The sequence below is a fragment of the Colias croceus genome, chromosome 20 (genome assembly GCF_905220415.1).
Source record: "Colias croceus chromosome 20, ilColCroc2.1".
NCBI classification, from domain to species: Eukaryota; Metazoa; Arthropoda; class Insecta; order Lepidoptera; family Pieridae; genus Colias; species Colias croceus.
The window spans coordinates 695,090-714,054 of record NC_059556.1 but is presented as its reverse complement, the minus strand read 5'-3'; the positions used below and the strand labels follow the sequence as shown (position 1 = coordinate 714,054).

Sequence of the window (18,965 nt, the reverse complement as noted above, 5' to 3'; positions counted from 1 at the left end):
TGGAATTAAAAAGGAAAAAAATATCTTCTACCTCAGTTTTTACGTTACGTTTGTTATCTATGCTTGAATGATTCTCAACTTAGAATATATTTTTAAAGCGGTTGAACAGCAATTTCACTTAAACCTAATCAAGATTATTAATCCAGTTTAAAATTGTTTTATAACCAGATATTGCTTTTACTCTCCATTTCTTCAGAGAGGGGCTCTGTTTGATTAATTTTGACTTCAAGGTAATTTTCTGTTTAAAAAGGAAACGTAAAAATTCTGCTAAGTCAGCATGCAATTTTAACTTTCATTAAGGATGAAGGTATAATTTAGTCTCAGATGTTTTGTCATGATTTTTTTTCCAACCATTCAAAATTGTCGATATAAGACTTATTAATTAACAACGTGTGCCTTTAACCACGCTCGCTATAAAGTTCAAAACGCAAGCGTCGGGTTAAAAATTCATTGTGTTTCAAATTCGTTTATTCCTCTTTTATAGCGAGCCCTCATGACTTAAACATCTCTCGGTCGAGTTCCACTTTTGCAATTGCACGGTGTTTCACAGTTATGAAAGGTACTTTGTCTGACCACTTTGTAGGGAAATTCATCTTCAATCTAATATTCAGGAGGGAATCGTTATGTGTCCCCAATTAGTGAAATAGTGTCGTCATTGTTCGCTCACAAAATTGAAATCAACTGTTTCTCTGTGTATCTGTTGATTAGATCTGACCTTTCGGTTTCGCAAATAGAGCGTGAATAACATGATTGTGACTACCGACTCGGGCAACATTGTCAATATGTGGAAATTTAATAATTAGGGATCAAACAAAACCTTTTATTGACTTTTAGCGTTTTACGGGTGGAGGTAATAGAATAAAGACAGCTAGCAGATCCTGAAATTAGTTTTATAGATTTTCTAGTTCTCACATATTATTTACGAAAAGTCTATTTGCTCCCTTATTACATTGCATAAATTATACTTTTCTTCACACTTAAATTATAGTCATAATCAGATCAGTAAATATAAGGTTTTATTTGACTTACCCTCACATATAATTTAGCACCATATAGTAAATTTGGTAGGAAGCAGGGTTGTAAATCGTAATAAAGTATATTTTGGGCCCTTTGTGTAATATTTTGAGCGCCTACGCCTACAACGGAGTTAACTCCGTTGTAGGCGTAGGCGTAGGCGTAGGCGTCCCGTTTATATTTTTATTTATTGTAGCAAACTTGTTATTATCTCCATGAAAATATTAGCGCGTATATTTGCCGTTGGATTTTCGTAAACGGTTATTTTATTCATCAGTATTGGAATGATTTATGGATTACACTAGATTGTTTATTTTTGTTTCTTGATTGTTGATTTTTGATACGATACGTGTGTGTATTTTTGTTAATTAAGACTCTGCTGTATTGCAAGTTTCATTATGGTGTACGGTATTTTATCTAAATACTTCGGTGTTCTATCATTCAATAGCCTCAAACGTATATTTCGGACGTGGAGTAAGAAGTAGCTATATGTATACTGTTTTTATTCATCTATGTCGTTTACATTTTTCTATTCATGCGCAGTAACCCTAGATAAAGTGGAAAATTCATATCTATACAGGGTTACTTGTAAAACACTAGCAACCTCGCAGGACAAGATAGCTAACATCATAAGTAACAACATTTGTTCTACGACTTTTGGCATAACGCAATAAATTATTTTTAAATGATTTTTTAAGCTTTTAGTGTACTCTCCTAACATTTGTAAGTCTATGTTCTATTCATTATCAAAAGGACGATGCGATGCCCGCGCACGCTTCTTCCCCCTCTCGTTCGCTTCTTGTTTACGTAATTTTTGAGATGCGCGTAGAGTTTATAATATTCAAACGGAAAATTAAATGAATATTAATTTTTGTATGAAAATAAAATCTAACAAATTATCAAAAGTCGTAGAACAAATGTTGTTACTTATGATGTTAGCTATCTTGTCCTGCGAGGTTGCTGGTGTTTTATACAAGTAACCCTGTAGATCTATTCAACGAATAGACATATCCATTTCTCACATCAAAGGAATTCATATCTATTACATATTACTTTCAATAAAGCTGATGTCTGAAGGATTGACATGACGTAAATTGCGTTTTATTTGCAAGCTGGGAAATACACTGGCATTAGAATATACTGTGACAGTGATATGAGAGTGTTGTTAGTTACTGCGCAGTTGTCTCTTTTACAGCAGGATGTTGTTCTATAGTTTGTGGTTATCTGTTCTATTTTATGTCTATGGTCATCTTTTATACGTTTCCGTAACTGTTACTGTTTTACGTTCGTTATCTGTATCAATATTAAATTCTACGCTTTTATGTGAAAGTCTTCTCTCAATTAGGATTTTACTTATCCTTCCGCAAATATCATTTTCACGAAGCACTACATTGAAGCCTTTAAACTCAATGATACTATTTCTAAAGGACCATTTTCCTTCAAGTATACTGCAGAAGAAATCCTAACAAAGGTATCAGGTTGCAATCCACTATATTGATATCAGATTCTAGAGAAATACTCGACTTGAGTGCTGTATCGTTAGGCACGCTAACGATGTTTATTCTGAGCTGAGAGTGCCTTTATGCAGGATCCACAGACGGCATGGTGCTTTTGTTTTCTATTAAAGTTAAGGTTAAAAGGGGCTTTGCAGTGATTCGTTTTTTCTTCAGGTTTAAGTAGTTATGCTCTTTGTTCTCTTGTTGACTGATTTCTTCCATTAAACAGCACTTTCTTAATTTTTTTTTTTTCATTTACTATCTACAGAATAAGAATTTTACATATAGTATGATATTTTGTTCATAAATGAATTGATGTACATAGTTTCTCAACTCTTTTAATTCAAACTGATATTTTGCGGAGAAATACAGGGTGTCTCAAAAGAAAGTTTATATTTTGTGGATGAATAAAAAAAAAAGTAAGCGGTGTATTGAAAAAATGTTTATTAATTATTAAAGTGCATAATATGGAAATTTATTTCTTAAAAATAATATCGTCCAAATGCAGTCCATTGCGTTCACGGCACTACTTAACTTACTAACTAAAATACGTTAAACTTTTTCATGATTAACTTTGTACCTGAAATCTGTACAGAATATTGTAATATTAATAACCAAAGTAATCGATAGCTACATCGTATAATATTTTAATACGCATTCTATAGTTCATAGAACGCGACAAAGCCGCAGCAAATGCGATTATTGGATTTTGTTTGCGGGCTCGAAATCTGATGCGTCAATATGCATCGTATCCGCTAATGCTGAAGCTTAATGCTTATTGCGTATTTGGTATGTTTATCTGTCGGATGGTAATCTATCGATGATTAATTTAAAACTTCAAGAAAAAAATGTAAAAGAATTTTAAAGTGAAACTTCTTTATGCGCGTTGAGAGTAAAATTTCAAGTTCGCGTCATAACAATACCGTCACGTCATGGAGTAAGGCGACGATTTTGATATCTTTGGATCTTGCCTCGTGATTGTATTATCTTTGTTCTTGCCAAAAAAGTTTCACTTCTGACACGTGTGCTCACATACGCTCTTTTTTGTAAATACGTGGGTGACCTCACAAAATTCTTCTTCTCTAAAACAAGCCTGTATCAGACTGTTGTAAAGCTGATTCCTTTTCAAAACAGTTGAACATCCAACATAAACTTATACAAAATATGTATTGCGTTTTGCATAATGTACCAGACATAAAGGGCGCAGAGACATCGTTGCTCTCTTTTCCTCTAAATTATACGATCCATATAAGCTAGCAACACATCTGCATCTTATTGACTTGTTAATGCGTTTGTATGGGGTGTGTCGCTCACCTTGCTTACGCTATCAAGACTATTCTTTCCGCCCTATCAAATATAAGGGTGCATTTCCACTAGATGTGCGAGGATGTGATAAAGAACCAATAGTGTTGCTTCCACCAGAGCTGTGCTGACAGATCATAAAGGTAAATAAAGCGACAGGATTGTTTCTTTAAAACACATCCTCGCTCATCTCTGTTGGAAAAGCAACATAAAATGCGTTGTTACAAGACACTAGTTCCCCATTTATGAGCCTACGGGAGCTTTCATTGCGCGTTAAGGTTTTATTGTTAACGCAGACGTGGCCAGTCATAACACAGTCTTTACGATATCTACTTGTGTGACAGTTTATATTTTTTATCGTTTCGAAATGCTGGCTTGTCTTCGAATCTGAAGGTATGGTAACCTTTTCTATAGAATGGTTTTCTGGAAAAGGAAAATCAGGATCTATGGTAGATACTGGAAATTGTTCCTGATTATAAGTCTCAGAAGAAAGATTCCAATACTTTCAACGTCGGAATTAATAAACGCCCTGAAAAAGTCCCACGAAGATTGCAGATGTTAATTAAAACTTGGAATTTTCTCAAAAAATGCCGCATCGCAATGCAAAAAAAAGGATTTGCGCCTCGTTAATTTGATTCGGTCACGGCTTTAATCTCGTTTATTTGAAAAGTCGGATTATTTTCAGCGTATGAAGTGTTGCATAACGAATAAATCTGTTTACCAATACTTTGTCTTTTGTTTTTACTAACAATTAATCCAGATTTATGGTAATCCAATAAATATATTAAATGAAATGGTTCCACACTCACATGTACTGTAAATCAAAAAACAATGGTGATGGATTGATACAGAATATTGCAGGTTACATTTTTTAAATTCATTCCACAAAAATATTTTTCATTTACCAAAATTTAAAACCCTACGAGATAAAGGTTGATGTACCAATTAACTTACTATGCAAATAAAAGTAGTTATTATTTTTAAATTAAATAAAACAATGCAATAACGAAAACTTGAGAAAGCAAAAAATGAACTAAACTAAATCTCATCTACAAGCGTGATAAAAATAAACACAATAAAAGGGGAAGTTTTCAGTTAACGCTATAATATAAAGGAGAAATGCGAAATAAAGCCGGAAAGCGCTACAGAGAGTTGGCACGTGGTCGATGCAGGAGCATTGCATTTAATGGCCGCTGCGAACTGGAGTAGTTAAAAGGACCTGGCGTAATGGGTTTGTTACGTAAAGGGGAAGTAGACGTGTCATAAAAGAGGGATTGATTGTAACTAGATATGATGTTAGAGTGTGAGACCAGTACGCACAGATGATGTATTTTCTTTTAAATGGGCATCAAGATGTATTGAAATGATATTCAATATTGTTAAGCAGTCAGTTGAACTACAACCGCCAAACGTTTTAATGTTTCAAAAAAAAAAATACTTATAATATTTTATTTAAATGACTATTTTAATCATACATTTATTCAGCCTTATCGTTTTGGTTTTTGCACTAATGAATAGGTGTTTACGTGATACGACTCATAGCAAAGAATCGGAAATCATAAAAACACTTGGCATATTCAAGATCAAGTCTACGGAGAAATCAGAAATTGAGAAAACATGTATTATGTTTTCTCGGCCGCGAACACTCGACCTGATTTTTCAAGATTTTCAAAGAAGGATGTGAAAATAATCAATGCTCACTTATTGGATAAATTTTGAACACTCCTAAATTATTTTGCGAAACTTAAAGTATTAGGGATAATGTGTAAGTGATAACAGCGAGGGACCAATGGGATTATGTCCAAATCAATCATAGGACGGATTATACGGGTCGACAGTAAAAGTTTGTGGCTAAATTTAACATATGTTTTGTGTAAATATCATTAGATTATCAAAATTTACTTTGAGAGGACACTTCATAGTTCTGGTTAAAATAAAATTGAACTAATTTATATGAATCCTTTTATCGTAAAACTAGCTGCGCTCCGCGTCTTTACCTACGTTGCTCCGTTCCGGTCTTAGCGTGATGATTCATAACCTATAAGCCTTCCTCGATAAATGGGCTATCTAACACCGAAAGAATATTTCAAATCGGGCCAATAGTTCCTGAGATTAGCGCGTTCAAACAAATAAACTCTTCAGCTTTATAATATTAGTATAGATTTTTCAATAATTTACGGCACTAACTCCACTTTTCTTTATGTCAATTCGTTTTACTCGTAAAGGGCTAGGTTTTATTGGCGTGTCCAACAAATTCAGCGCTGATAATCCGTCTGGGGCAATTTATCGAGCCAGGGATAATAAGATTTAGGAGATAAATGCGCGCCCACGGGGCATTGTCCTGTTTAATTGATGTGATTATTACATCTCCCTTTTTGGCCATTTTATTCATCGAAATACGTAAAGGATAAAGGTATGTTATTGTTACAAAGTTCTTTAAGAATCTAGTTAATTCGATTCATGGAGATTGACATAAAAAAATTAATAAATATAGATTAGATTCTATAACATTGAAATACATCTTTGTAATAAAGAAAAAATGGTGTACTTCTCATGTTGTTTTACAACCATTTACATTATACATAAACAAATACTAAAAATACCACGATTTGTAAGGATTACCTTTCTATATCTAAAAAGATATGAGGTACCAAACCTTTGTCTTTACCTTAAATCTGTCTTGTCACATTAAGCCCAAACATTTTGTGACCAACCCACCTTTTGTGACGACATTATCTTATCGACCTTCACATAAAATTTATTTACCCAACAATAAAATTCAAATTTAACGATCGCATAATTTAAAGACCCGACATTTTCCCGTGCATTATCATGAAAACAGAGATGTAGCAATATAATATCATTATGAAATATGACCGTGGCTTATTCATTAGCCGCCCTCAACAATAACTAATGGAACTGAGCAGAAATAGCTCGGGCATTATTTTCAGGACATAACGGTGTCCCTTTAAGTGCCTGGAAAGTGTCTTGCTGGGTAATACATTATGCTAACGCAGCATTTTATTTTTGTTGAATATTCTTGAAGTTTTACCACAAAGAACAAGGATCCGGTCTCAAGATGATTTATCTCACTTTTCGTTGAATATTTGCTACATTATAGAGATTTACTGTTGGATATTTTGATGAGCTTTCTGCCGTTATAAGTCTCGGGTGGTAACTAGGCTAATTCTAGTAATGTTAATGTCAAAATGATCTTAAACAGATTAACCAGGCTACTTTAGACAGATTAATGTTGATAAATAATAACGTTAACGTTGTTAATGATGGAAATTTCTCAGACGCGAAACTTGCGCCATTACGTCTCAACTGCGAAACATTAAATGGTATCGTTTTGTTATCAAGTAACAAGTGAACTGTTTTTGCCGATAATTGCTTTGTTGAAGTTTGTTTGGCGTAATTAGTTGAGTGCGTTAAATGGAAGCTGATTTGTAGGTTACGCGTTAGTGTGTGGCGTTATGAATGTTCAATTAATTTGTAAGCTTCAATGGAATGACGTGGGTTTGCTTGCTCTATAATAAAGATGGTTGTGGTAATGATTAGGGTGGTTCAGAGGTACAGAAGTGAATATTTATTACAATTTAAGAATACCTCGTGATATATAAATTGTCTGCAGATATCTTTAAGGATCTAATCGTTTAAGGAACTGATCGTAAGGAAACTGACCTGTGTGTAGGATGTTCCCTAGTGGGTTAAGACGCAGATGCATTATGCATACATCTGTTTCACTGATCGAATTTCTTTAGGGATAAGTAGGTGATCAGCCTTCTTTGTACTGCCAGACCGAGACATTTTTTTTGAACGAGGATGGATGCATTAAATCTTCTTTACAGAGCATCCTCGGAGTCTCCACGCAATTTAAAACTACCACGTGATTTATTTATTGTCTGCACATTATGCACATTATCCTCACATTACCTCAATTGCTGACAACCATGGCATTACATTTGTCGTTTTTACAGAGCATCCTGGGCGAGTTCAACCGCGAGCAAGATGCCTTCATCAAAGGCCAGGAGAAGGGAGGCGGTGCAGCGGCCGCGCCGTGGATCGGCGCTCCCAATGAGGCCTCGCTCAAGGAGGAGTGCCTATCGCTGTCTACTGTAAGTTGGAACATATTACATAGTTGTTGAATTTACGATTTTATAGATGGTGTTAACTAGCAATTAGGATATTGAGGCTTGTATGAAAAAGAAGATTTTTGTTTTATATTCACGTAAACTGTAAGTGTGATTGCAAGAAAAATGGTTACATATGGTGTAGAAACATATATACATGCATAATGTAAATATATGTTGTTCTACAATATGTATGTTTGTTGTACCACAGGACCGGCGGAACTTCGTGCGCGCGCCACCGGCGGGCGTGGAGTTCGACTTCGACTATGACAAGATGTACCCGGTGGCCGTCGCCATCATGGCCGAGGATCCCAACCTCGAGAAGATGCGCTTCGACCTGGTGCCCAAAGTGTGAGTGGTTTTGGCAGCTCTATATAGTTATTGGTTTAAGCAGCTCTGTGTTTGGTTTTAATAACTCTATATAGTTACTTATGACGGATAATAATAGATGTTATCGTATATAACCTAGATATAGCTATAAACACTGTATGGAGTATACAGTGATTATAGCTATATCTAGGCATATTTTATGAGGTGGATGGTTTTAATAGCTCTGTATAGTTACTTGTGACAGATGATTAAGATGTCATCAGCTCCAAATAGGTACCAGTCAGTCAGTACGAGGTGGTGGGCTTTGCCACATAAGTGATGTCTGTCGATTTTTCTCCGTAGTTTTCCAGTAATATCATCTTTCTTCTAAATACATTTTATATGCTGTTGATAAATATCCTAAAATTAATTGTAAAACAACAACTATTTTATCATAATTTTTAATATCATGTTTAAAGCAAAATAAAAATTTATTAATAACTTTATTATTTATAACATTCCAGTATCACAGAAGAGAACTTCTGGCGGAACTACTTCTACCGCGTGTCACTCATCTGCCAGGCCAACGAGGCTGACGCTGTCGAGCGCCAGGCCAGCGCTGACGACTCGCAGGGTGAGTGAATATGCACCTTGTGTGTATGGGAATAAGGTCGATAATTGATCTAGAGGGACAGGTGATTAGGTGGGCCTTATGTATAAGGGGATAAGGTCGATACTTGTTCTATTCAATGAGGATGGAGTGGTCTAGCGCCAGGCTAGCGCTGACGACTCGCAGGGTGAGTGAATATGCACCTTGTGTGTATGGGAATAAGGTCGATAATTGATCTAGAGGGACAGGTGATTAGGTGGGCCTTATGTATAAGGGGATAAGGTCGATACTTGTTCTATTCAATGAGGATGGAGTGGTCTAGCGCCAGGCTAGCGCTGCTGGCAGGGTGAGTGGGGATATGCACCTTGTGTATATGAGAATAAGGTTCAGAATTGATTGGGAGATACAGGTGATTTCGTGGACTTCGGTAGTAGTTAGGTTAGGTGTATAGGATGCACCTTATGCAATGGGGATAAGGTCGATATTAGCTGGAGCTGCGAGTGAGGCTGATGCTGTCTGATCTGTAAGGTGAGTGGCAATGTACACCTTATGCATATAGGGATAAGTTCTATAATTCATCTAGACAGATAGGTGATTAGGAGGGCCTTATGTACGTGGTTATAAGGTCGATTGTTGCGCTTGATTGCCAGCCAGGACAACGAAACAGACACCGTCGCGCGTGACGAAAGTAATTCCAAGTAAGTATCTAATGTACAGCGAATAAGGTTCTAAATCGGACGAGAAAGTCGAATATACGAGTCAGCATCGTTTGATTACAGACTACCTTCATTAAGTAAGCAGAGTAATAATAAAGAGTCCCAGAGAGTCTTTCGGCTAAATAATTCTATAACATAAGAGAGTAAGTATTAATTCGCGTGGTCACACTTTCTATGGCAAGTGGAAATTAGGCAGGCCATTAATTTGACCATAAATCAATATTTTATAAATAGCCTCGTTATGAAAAATCTATTGAACCGGTATAAATAAAAATTATATGAAAATATACGCAATATATTCTATTGTTATTCAAATACTGAATATAGATTTTCAGACATACTGATCCATTTTAACATCATTAAATGCTAGATCCGGTTCATTAGAGCTATTATGTTTAGTTTTTTGTGTTTCCCTTTTTAATTTTTGTTTATTTGTTTTATTCATTTGCCCATTTTTTGTTTATTTCACATTATTTAGATAGTAAAACCGCGAGCGAAGGTCTCATAGCTAGCGAAAAGTCATCGCAAGCATCGATAGATGACGTCAAAAAGAGGATTAAGTCGTTGAAAGTCGATAGAGATAATGATGATGGTAAGATTTTTTAAATTTGTTTGAAAAATATTTAAAAAAATCCGGATAAAATTAAGTAATATCCAAAAATTGGTACAATCAACAATGATTATTATAATTGTTCTTTTCTTCAGTTAATTGCAATTTTAATTTTTTTTTTTGTTTATATTGTCTTTTTATTTATGACAAGGAGTTATTATTTAAATATGAGTTATTTTGTCTTCTCATTTGTGTTGTTTTCGACGCTCTACTTCATTCATCGAATATACTTAGATCTAGAAAGTCGTACAATCCAATCAATCATAACCAACTTTGAGAAATGTGTGATTTTCATACGCTTTTATCGCATGCTTTTTACATTTTCACATGTAATAATCCCCACTAATCTAAACTTGTATAATTTTTTGACAAAAAATGACAAAAAATATTCATAAAAATTTTTTTTTTCTATATTCTTGGAATGCAGCTTAAACGAGACACGGACAACATGGAGTATTTAAAAATCACTGTTATTTGTAACAACTAGGTAGCTTCACTATACTGTCCCTTCACTACGCTCATATAATATAATAATATTATTTAAGACATAGTTTTTATGTTCTGTGGCAGTTTTAGCATTAAAATGGATGGTATATGAAGCTTCCCATAACGTGAACTTGTAAAGCCAACTCTTTGCTATTACCGACGTTTCTCTCTTGTGAAAATGTTATTTCCAATTGGTATAATAACGCTAAAACTATGTTGTTTTTAAATTAAAAAGCATTTTATAATTTGTTTTTAAAGATAATTATTAAATATTTGTTGTTCAAATAATAAATATGATTTACGACTTGTTTTCGACTCAATAAAATGATTATATATTACGTTACATAGATCTATCGCTAGTATATTTGGCGTTATTATATTAAAATCTATCACTGTTGATCTCACATTATTTTTTGAGCGTTATTTACTATATATAAAATAATATATAATGGCTGTTCGCAAACCATTGTTCCGTTTACGAATCCAAAGTTTATATATCACCGCAGCGTCATATCTTAATACTTGTTGTTATATAGTATTGTGTGTCGTTTATAAGATTGGTGTTAATAATATATGACAATATAGCTTCATGTCCTTTATATGAATGTATATAAATAGATTCATATAAATTCCGTCAGTAAATGTTTCAATTTTGAATAGCTTTGATCACAGATAAGGCTTGTCTAATCATCGTTCATATTACGTCACAGAAGTTGACTCTTAGCGAAATGTTGAATTTGGAGTAGTTTTTATTTGTCTCTATTGAGGTCAAGTCTGTTAGTCACAGTGTCTATTTCAAATAATCTCGATGGTAATTATATAAACTGAATGTTATATATGTGTATAAGTATATGAGTAAATAGATTCACGTCACTTCTTAGTGTTTAAATGTAACTGTCTCGTGGTTTGAACATTGCTACCTTTTACGTTTATTTTGTACTCGCTTCTCGTCAATATTACAGCTTGATTTTATACCGCATTTGTATTATTTAACACGCTTTCATGTTTCTCAAAGTTGGTTCCGATCTATAACCGAATGAACGCGTAGCAATGTTGAAACTTTTACATTACGTGTTGTCAGATTTATATATTTAATGTTTCTAATGAATATCGCTAGTGAAACAGCAGTTGGAATTTACGATCACCACATACTGAACAAGAGTACAAGAAATGATGTGGTTTTTGCGTTGTGACGTGGCAATAAAGTATTATTAACAGAATTAAGTCTAGAGAATTTGTTGCATTAATATTTGTAACATAAAGTAATAAGTTTAGAGGAAAGGGGGGGGGGGGGGGCTAATAGCTTGAATATAGGTATGTCAGTAAAGGAGGGACAGTATTATTTTCTATAATTCCTAATGAAACATTCCAGGGTTACTAAATAAAAGAGAAATTGAAGATTTTTCAAGCCCATTTTGCCACGTTAAAACGTACGAACCGCACTCAAATATTTGTCTCGTCTCTTTGAAATATCTGATATAGCCGCGACATATCACTTATGGGTGACAGTCAATTAAATATTATTCACACTTACTGCCGTTCTTAGGTTTTATCCGCTGACAACACATTCCCTTCGGCTCCGTAATGCTCGATACACACGTAACTAACTTGACACATGCATGGAACATCATGCAAACAACATTTAACACATAAAACCGAAAGAGTAGAATAAATTCGATTGCTCTGGCGGATCACGGATGGCCGAGAGGTCAGTCGGTCCGGTAAAGAAAAAGACGCGGGTGCGGGTTCGAATCCCGCCTTGTGATAGAATTTTTTCTATTATTTAAAAATGCATATCACGTAAACGAGCTCAAACAACAAACATGCGAGAACCAGAAAGTTTGCGCAAAACATCATGCAAGCTTGTCAAGCATAATGTCGCGTGTGTACCGTTACTTACGTGAGCCATGTACTTAATCCAATGTTTATAATGTTGCGTAGAATTAGCTGATGGTCAAGGCATCGACAGGTGATATCGTACAGGCCTAGTTACCTTCTAGTAGATATTTTCCGTCGCTAATCTCTATAAAATTCCCTTTCTCACTTGCTGACAATATTACATGAGTTATTTCTTTTATTTAACACCGCTCTCGTAAATTTTCGACGTCCCCTATCAGTATTATTATTAACTTTAATTTAATATTATTGTTTATTGTCTTTTTGTACTGTTTCCATGTAAAACCTAGCGTCAGTATAGATGTTACTTCTAATGTCAATACTTGAAAAATGTTTAGTGAAATTATAATATTATAGTTATTAACGGCATTTATAGTTAGTTATTATGAATTGAAATAATTATATTATTCTAAAATAATTGGTGTTGTCATTTTATACATAACCTTTAAGTTAGATAAAATTCTAAAGATAAATTAGATTTAACAAACAACGACGACGTCGAAGAAGACAAAATAGCTCATAAAAGGTATATTGATGTTTATTTCAAATTTAAATCAATTGAGTAGCCAATTTTTAGTAATTGATCAAATTTTACTTTCTACTTAGAAGTCTTGTAATCTTGAATATTTGTCAAGAACTAGATGGATTGATGGAATAATATTTGTTGCTAGAATAGTGCAGTCACCATTATTGATGTGAGGCATTTTTTATTAAAAATATCAATAAGTTTGCAAAATTGAATGAAAATGATTGAGTACTTCACTTTGTAACAGGATTATTTTAATCAAACTTTTATAAGTAAAAAAAGTGTATTCGTAGTAAAAATGTTCTTAAATATTACAAAAAGTTGGCTACTAATTGAAACTCCTTAGAAACACACAAACAAATTAACAAACACGTAAACATTGCAGAACAATGGGAGAAGGAGCTAGAGGCAGAGCTGAAGGAGTACGAGGTGGTCGCCGACAAGACGGGAGATGATAAGTGGGAGAGGGAGTGCGAGGATCTGCTGGGGGAGGTCGATCTTAAGTAGAGATCCTAGTAAATAGTTCGATTTTCGGTCGTGGTACTGTTGAAATACGGTTGAAATTTGAAAAAATATAAGTCTTTGGCTATTTCATTCATTCAATCTAAAGTAGACCCTGTTGTGTTTTGTGAATTTCGGTCGTAATACTGTCGCATACGGTTGAAATTCGAAAAAATACTAGTCTAAGGCTATTTCATTCGTTCAGCAGTTCATTCAATCATATTTTTATATTTTGATTAATAATTGACAATGGGCACAGAGCAAGTAATATAGGACAATGGGGTATAGACATTCATTTGGTATTGGATAAGGTTCAAATTTGAAAAAAAGATCAGTGATGTAATTGTGTAAAATGTGTAATCAAAAAAATTGTAGGAAAAAATATTTCTTTCGATCATTAGTTCAAGTATTCATAAAAAATAACATTTATTCAAAGAAATAATTCACAGCTGTTCTTGAGAAAATGTCCCGAAAGATGTGTTAAAGTTAAAATAACAACATTCCATTTCTAAGCGAATGAATAACGGTCACTAATTTTAAAAACAACAAAAATTGACTTCCCTAGAAATATAGTGATGTATTTTTATTTCCTTAAGATCTGTTGCTTAATTTTTCCTGTGCAAGGACAAACAAATGAACTTTAGCATTTGTAATAAAGAAGTTCAATATACCTTACTGTAATTCATGTCTATTATAATTCAATTACTTATACAAAAAAAAAATAACTTTCTATATTAAATCTGTCTGCAGCTGTAATCATACAGTCGCTAAAATAAAACTGGTGAATAAATTTTTATAGTCATTAAAATGTCATGTGTTATTATAATTATTATGTAAATATAAAAAAAAAAATATTTTTCACAAAATAAATGAAACTTCAGTAGAAACAGAGATTTTTTTTAATTCGTTAAATTTTCCGCTACATAATATATTAATAAAAACTAGGACGGACGGACTGACGTTCCTTGTCGGACTACGGAACAATAAAAACTGTTAACTGACCTAGGTCATCTTATGAGATAGATTTAATATAGAGATGGAATAATACCTAATAGATAATTATTATAAATAAATAGGATTAGATTGCTCAGCTGTCAAAAAATATAATATCTTGCTTGGTTTTTAAGGTTTTAAAAATATAGGCTAACTTTTCTTCACATGTTACTTATTAAGGAAAAATTATGCATAATAATTGTAATTAAGTTGCTTATTTTTGTTTTCAAACTTTTCTACTAAGTACCTAGCTTTCATTTAATTTGATTATTATGAAAATATAGAAATTCATGGAGACCTGCGAAAGAAATGAAAATGTTACTTGTATCAACACTATAGATATATAATAAAAAGTAAAAACATATAGTAAAACCTAAACATCGATCTAAATTCAAACTAAATAATTGAAGTCGCTGAACATTCAATATAAAAAGATAAATATTATAATTATTATAATAAGTTATGTTATAAATATCGGATATTATTTTATGTTGTATATAGACTTTAGCATTTTAAATTATTTAATTCTATTATTAAGGTTATTGTAAATTATATGTGTTTGTAAACATTCCTATGAATAAAGTTTTCGTTGTATATTTTGTTTTTTATTTATACCCCAGAAATACTTCAGGAATCGTAACGAATATTATTATTTTATTATTATATTATTATATATTATTCTGTCTGTATGTCTCTACCTCACGCCGCATCCACTGAACCTTGGATACTTTGATACTTGAGAAAGGACATGTTTTATCCAAGAAATTCCACTGGAATGGAAATTATGCAAGCTAGTTATTCATAAGATGATTTTACCAATAAAATGAAGCCATACTTTTAATAATTTAAACATTAAAAGAAACAAGACATAGATGCTTCGTGTATAATCTAGCTTCTCGCTCCGGCCTAAGTATTGTCCATTTGTCCAATGGTCTAGTGACGTAAGAACTGGGATTGGTTAACTCAGAACTATCTACTGGAAGAATCGATTTTGATGATTCTTTTGTTGAAATTGATATTTTTGGTTTTATGGCATTCAAATGATTTATAATTTTTTTGAGTACAATTCAGATCTATACTATACCACCAAGAACACAATAAATAATAGTTTATTTACGCTAGTTTGTTTACGCTGAGGCTGTATATCATAATTACAATATATCCAATTTGAAAGATAGGATAGTTGATTTCTCAACCTAGTTAGGGGCCTTCCATTAATCACGTGATGTTTTTTTTTTGGCATTTTTTGATCCCCCCTCCCCCTTGGTGATACGTGGCACAATATACAGTTTTGTCGTAGAACTATAAATAAAAAAATTACAAGCGAAAATGTTCAGAAATTAGAGCTATTTAAATTTTTCGATAAAATTGTTTTTGATCATTTTACGAAGAAATGATATCAGACCATTTTTGTAGATTGTTTTTCGAGGAACAACTTTTACATACATCATTTTTTCATTACGTCAATAGCTAAGGTTTTACAGCGCTCTGAAGTGAGTACTATTATTCAGTACTCTTAACTATACATATATTGGCTATTGGCTCTTTTCCCATGCAGCACTGCAAGAACAGAACATTTCAGCCCTGCTGTTCGACGTAAAAAAAACGTGCTTCCAGACTCTACCTCCTGGGTGGTGGGGAAAAGAGTCAATAATTAATTATTAATAATATTGCAAAATTAATTATTAAAAATATTATAATAACAAAAAAAAAACAATTACTGATGACAAATAATTATTAGTACACACATAATATATGTATAACGGATAGCTAAGAGTACTGAAAAATAGTACTAATTTCGGAGCGCTTTAAAACCTTAGCTATTGACGTAATGAAAAAATGATGTATGTAAAAGTTGTTCCTCGAAAAACAATCTACAAAAATGGTCTGATATCATTTCTTCGTAAAATGATAAAAAACAATTTTATCGAAACATTTAAATAGCTCTAATTTCTGAACATTTTCGCTTGTAAATTTTTTGTTTATAGTTCTACGACAAAAAGTTACTGGACCAAAGTTGTAGAGAATTTAATTTGCAACAAATAATGTTAAAAAATTTTTTTTATCAGATAAATAGAACCCCTTATTGCATGAATTATTAAGGAGATGAAATAAAAATTATTTTTTTGCAAAAAAGTGTTTATTAGACCTTACACTATGAGATCAAATTGAGAAAAAAAATTATTTACTTATATTATAGAAAATATATAACGGCGCCATATATGGACTCGTATGCAATGTTTGTTGTATTTTTTCTGTCATATATGGCTTCGTATGCAATTAGAAAAAAGTAACTAATTAATAAAATAAAAACATATTCCGGACTAATTTCACACACACGGTTGCTAAGCGCCAAACTAAACTTAGGCTTGTATCCTGAATGCTAAGTCAACTGATATGCTACATATACTTTACATAAATCCTATCCTACTAATATTATAAATGCGAAAGTTTGTGAGGGTGGATGTATGTCTATGTGTTTGTTTGTTACTCTTTCACGCAAATACTACTGAACCGACTTCTATGAAATTTAGCACACATAATATAGAGGGTAACTTGGACTAACACATAGGATAGGTTTTATCCCGAAAATCCCACGGGAACGGGAACTATGCGGGGTTTTCTTTGAAAACGCGGGTGAGGCCACGAGCAAAATGTTATTACTTTATATGGATACCTAAATAACACCCAGAATCACAGCCAACTTACACTTCGTGAAATTGCTTAAAACAATTACGTTTGTCATTATAACATAACAAGTAAAAATTATTATTAAAAAAACAAAATACCCGACTGCACACTAAAAAAAGAGTGATTGAAATGAATCTAATGATACCGCATACATATTTTTTTAAAGGGAAATTTAGAAAAAATATTATTATGTCTTTATCCCGTGGGACTTTTAGGATAAAATGTATCCTATGACACTCCCGTAATCAAGACAAATCTAACGATACCTCATACATCAAAATCCATCAAGCCGTTTAGGCTACAGGTGGTCACAAAGGAAAAGACATACATACATACTTACATACACTCGAAAAACATTACCCTCCTTCTTTGGCAGTCGGGTAAAAACACGTTATATTTTTCACATAACGTGAAAGAACGAAATTGGAACAATATAGGCATAGCTGACGGGTGTTTTTCTTTCAAATTCGGTAATGACTAATCCCATCAGATCGCATAGAATCAAAGGAAAATCTAGATGTCTTGCAGGAGTTTTTCGTAGCTTTTTTGCGGCAATTGGCGAGTCAGGAATACTGAGGAGACTTCAGAGATGCCGATGTTTCTAAGTTTTTGAGAGACGACCACGTCTTTTGGTAGTATGATATTTCCCTGACTTTCGCATTTGCTCTGAAACGGCTAATTAAATATCATACAGTGGCATATAGCATGAGTCTGTATTTATTTATGATGATATGACCATGTTATATATGCTTAGCAGTGAGATAAAAGTGTCCAGGATCGATATTGGAACAATCAGTGAAAGTATCCTCGAATGCATACCAAGCCACATGTGACATAATATATTTTGGACGGAATGCATACGAAGCCAAATATGACAGACTTGGAAAAGTACAAAAAAACATGATTAAAGCAAAAAAACAACCTAACCAAATGTTTTACCTTATTTTAGAAAGACTAAAGAATGAAGTAATATTTTTTTTCATGGCTTTACTCACCTTTTTGATATTGAAATCTTAATTTGAAAATCACAGTTTTTTCCGCGCACCCAAACCGACGCACGCGCTAGACTAAATCTATAATATATCTGATGGATAATATTTACACTGTATAAATAAATTACATTCCAATTCTCGATGAAATACTGTTTAAGATGTAAGGTAGTTTTTTTAGATATTGTTTATAGTTAGCCTATAAAAAATTCATAAACTTCGTCGTCCATATATGGCTTTGTATGCGGTAAGGGGTTAAGAGATATATCGTAAAAACCATTTCAACCACTATTTTCAAGATGGCGGCCGAGGGACAAGGGTGGTGACCCCACAAACTTGCTGATAGCTTCACACTAGCCCCCTCTATACATCAAAAAAATAAAATTGGGTCCTCTAAGAAATGCAACCCCAAATGTAACTTTTCAATGGACTATATGAATCGCAATACATATTGTAAATGTCACTGCGTACATACACTATGACCACAACCAAGACCACAACTATGACTATGTATATCAAATCAAAAATCATTATTCTAGAATTTAGAAATAAAACACCATTGCTGTTGTAACAAAACTAATAATTCCAAACACACCAAAAAATAATAAAAAAACAAGGTACATTGTCTGAAGCCCCAATTTATTTACATTTACATGGGTAATATAAAGCTGAAAATCTGTTTGTTTGCTAGAA

The 18,965-nt window shown here is 33.2% G+C and overlaps 1 protein-coding gene across 6 annotated transcripts in view; it reads left to right on the top strand.

Annotated features, from left to right (window-relative positions):
• Window positions 1–15,188, top strand: part of LOC123700899 (synapse-associated protein of 47 kDa) — a 42,182-nt gene extending 26,994 nt beyond the window's left edge. For 4 of the 6 annotated variants that reach the window (XM_045648267.1, XM_045648270.1, XM_045648268.1 and 1 more), the window contains 5 exons: window positions 7,793–7,930; window positions 8,157–8,296; window positions 8,779–8,888; window positions 10,059–10,172; window positions 13,484–15,188. In XM_045648267.1, coding sequence (XP_045504223.1) covers window positions 7,793–7,930; window positions 8,157–8,296; window positions 8,779–8,888; window positions 10,059–10,172; window positions 13,484–13,605 — 624 coding nt within the window. In that variant the 3' untranslated portion in view covers window positions 13,606–15,188. Of the gene's footprint in view, window positions 1–7,792; window positions 7,931–8,156; window positions 8,297–8,778; window positions 8,889–10,058; window positions 10,173–10,617; window positions 12,991–13,483 lie in introns of those variants that run through there. The other 2 variants (XM_045648271.1, XM_045648272.1) reach the window with 2 other exon arrangements.
• The last annotated feature ends 3,777 nt before the right edge of the window (window positions 15,189–18,965 follow it).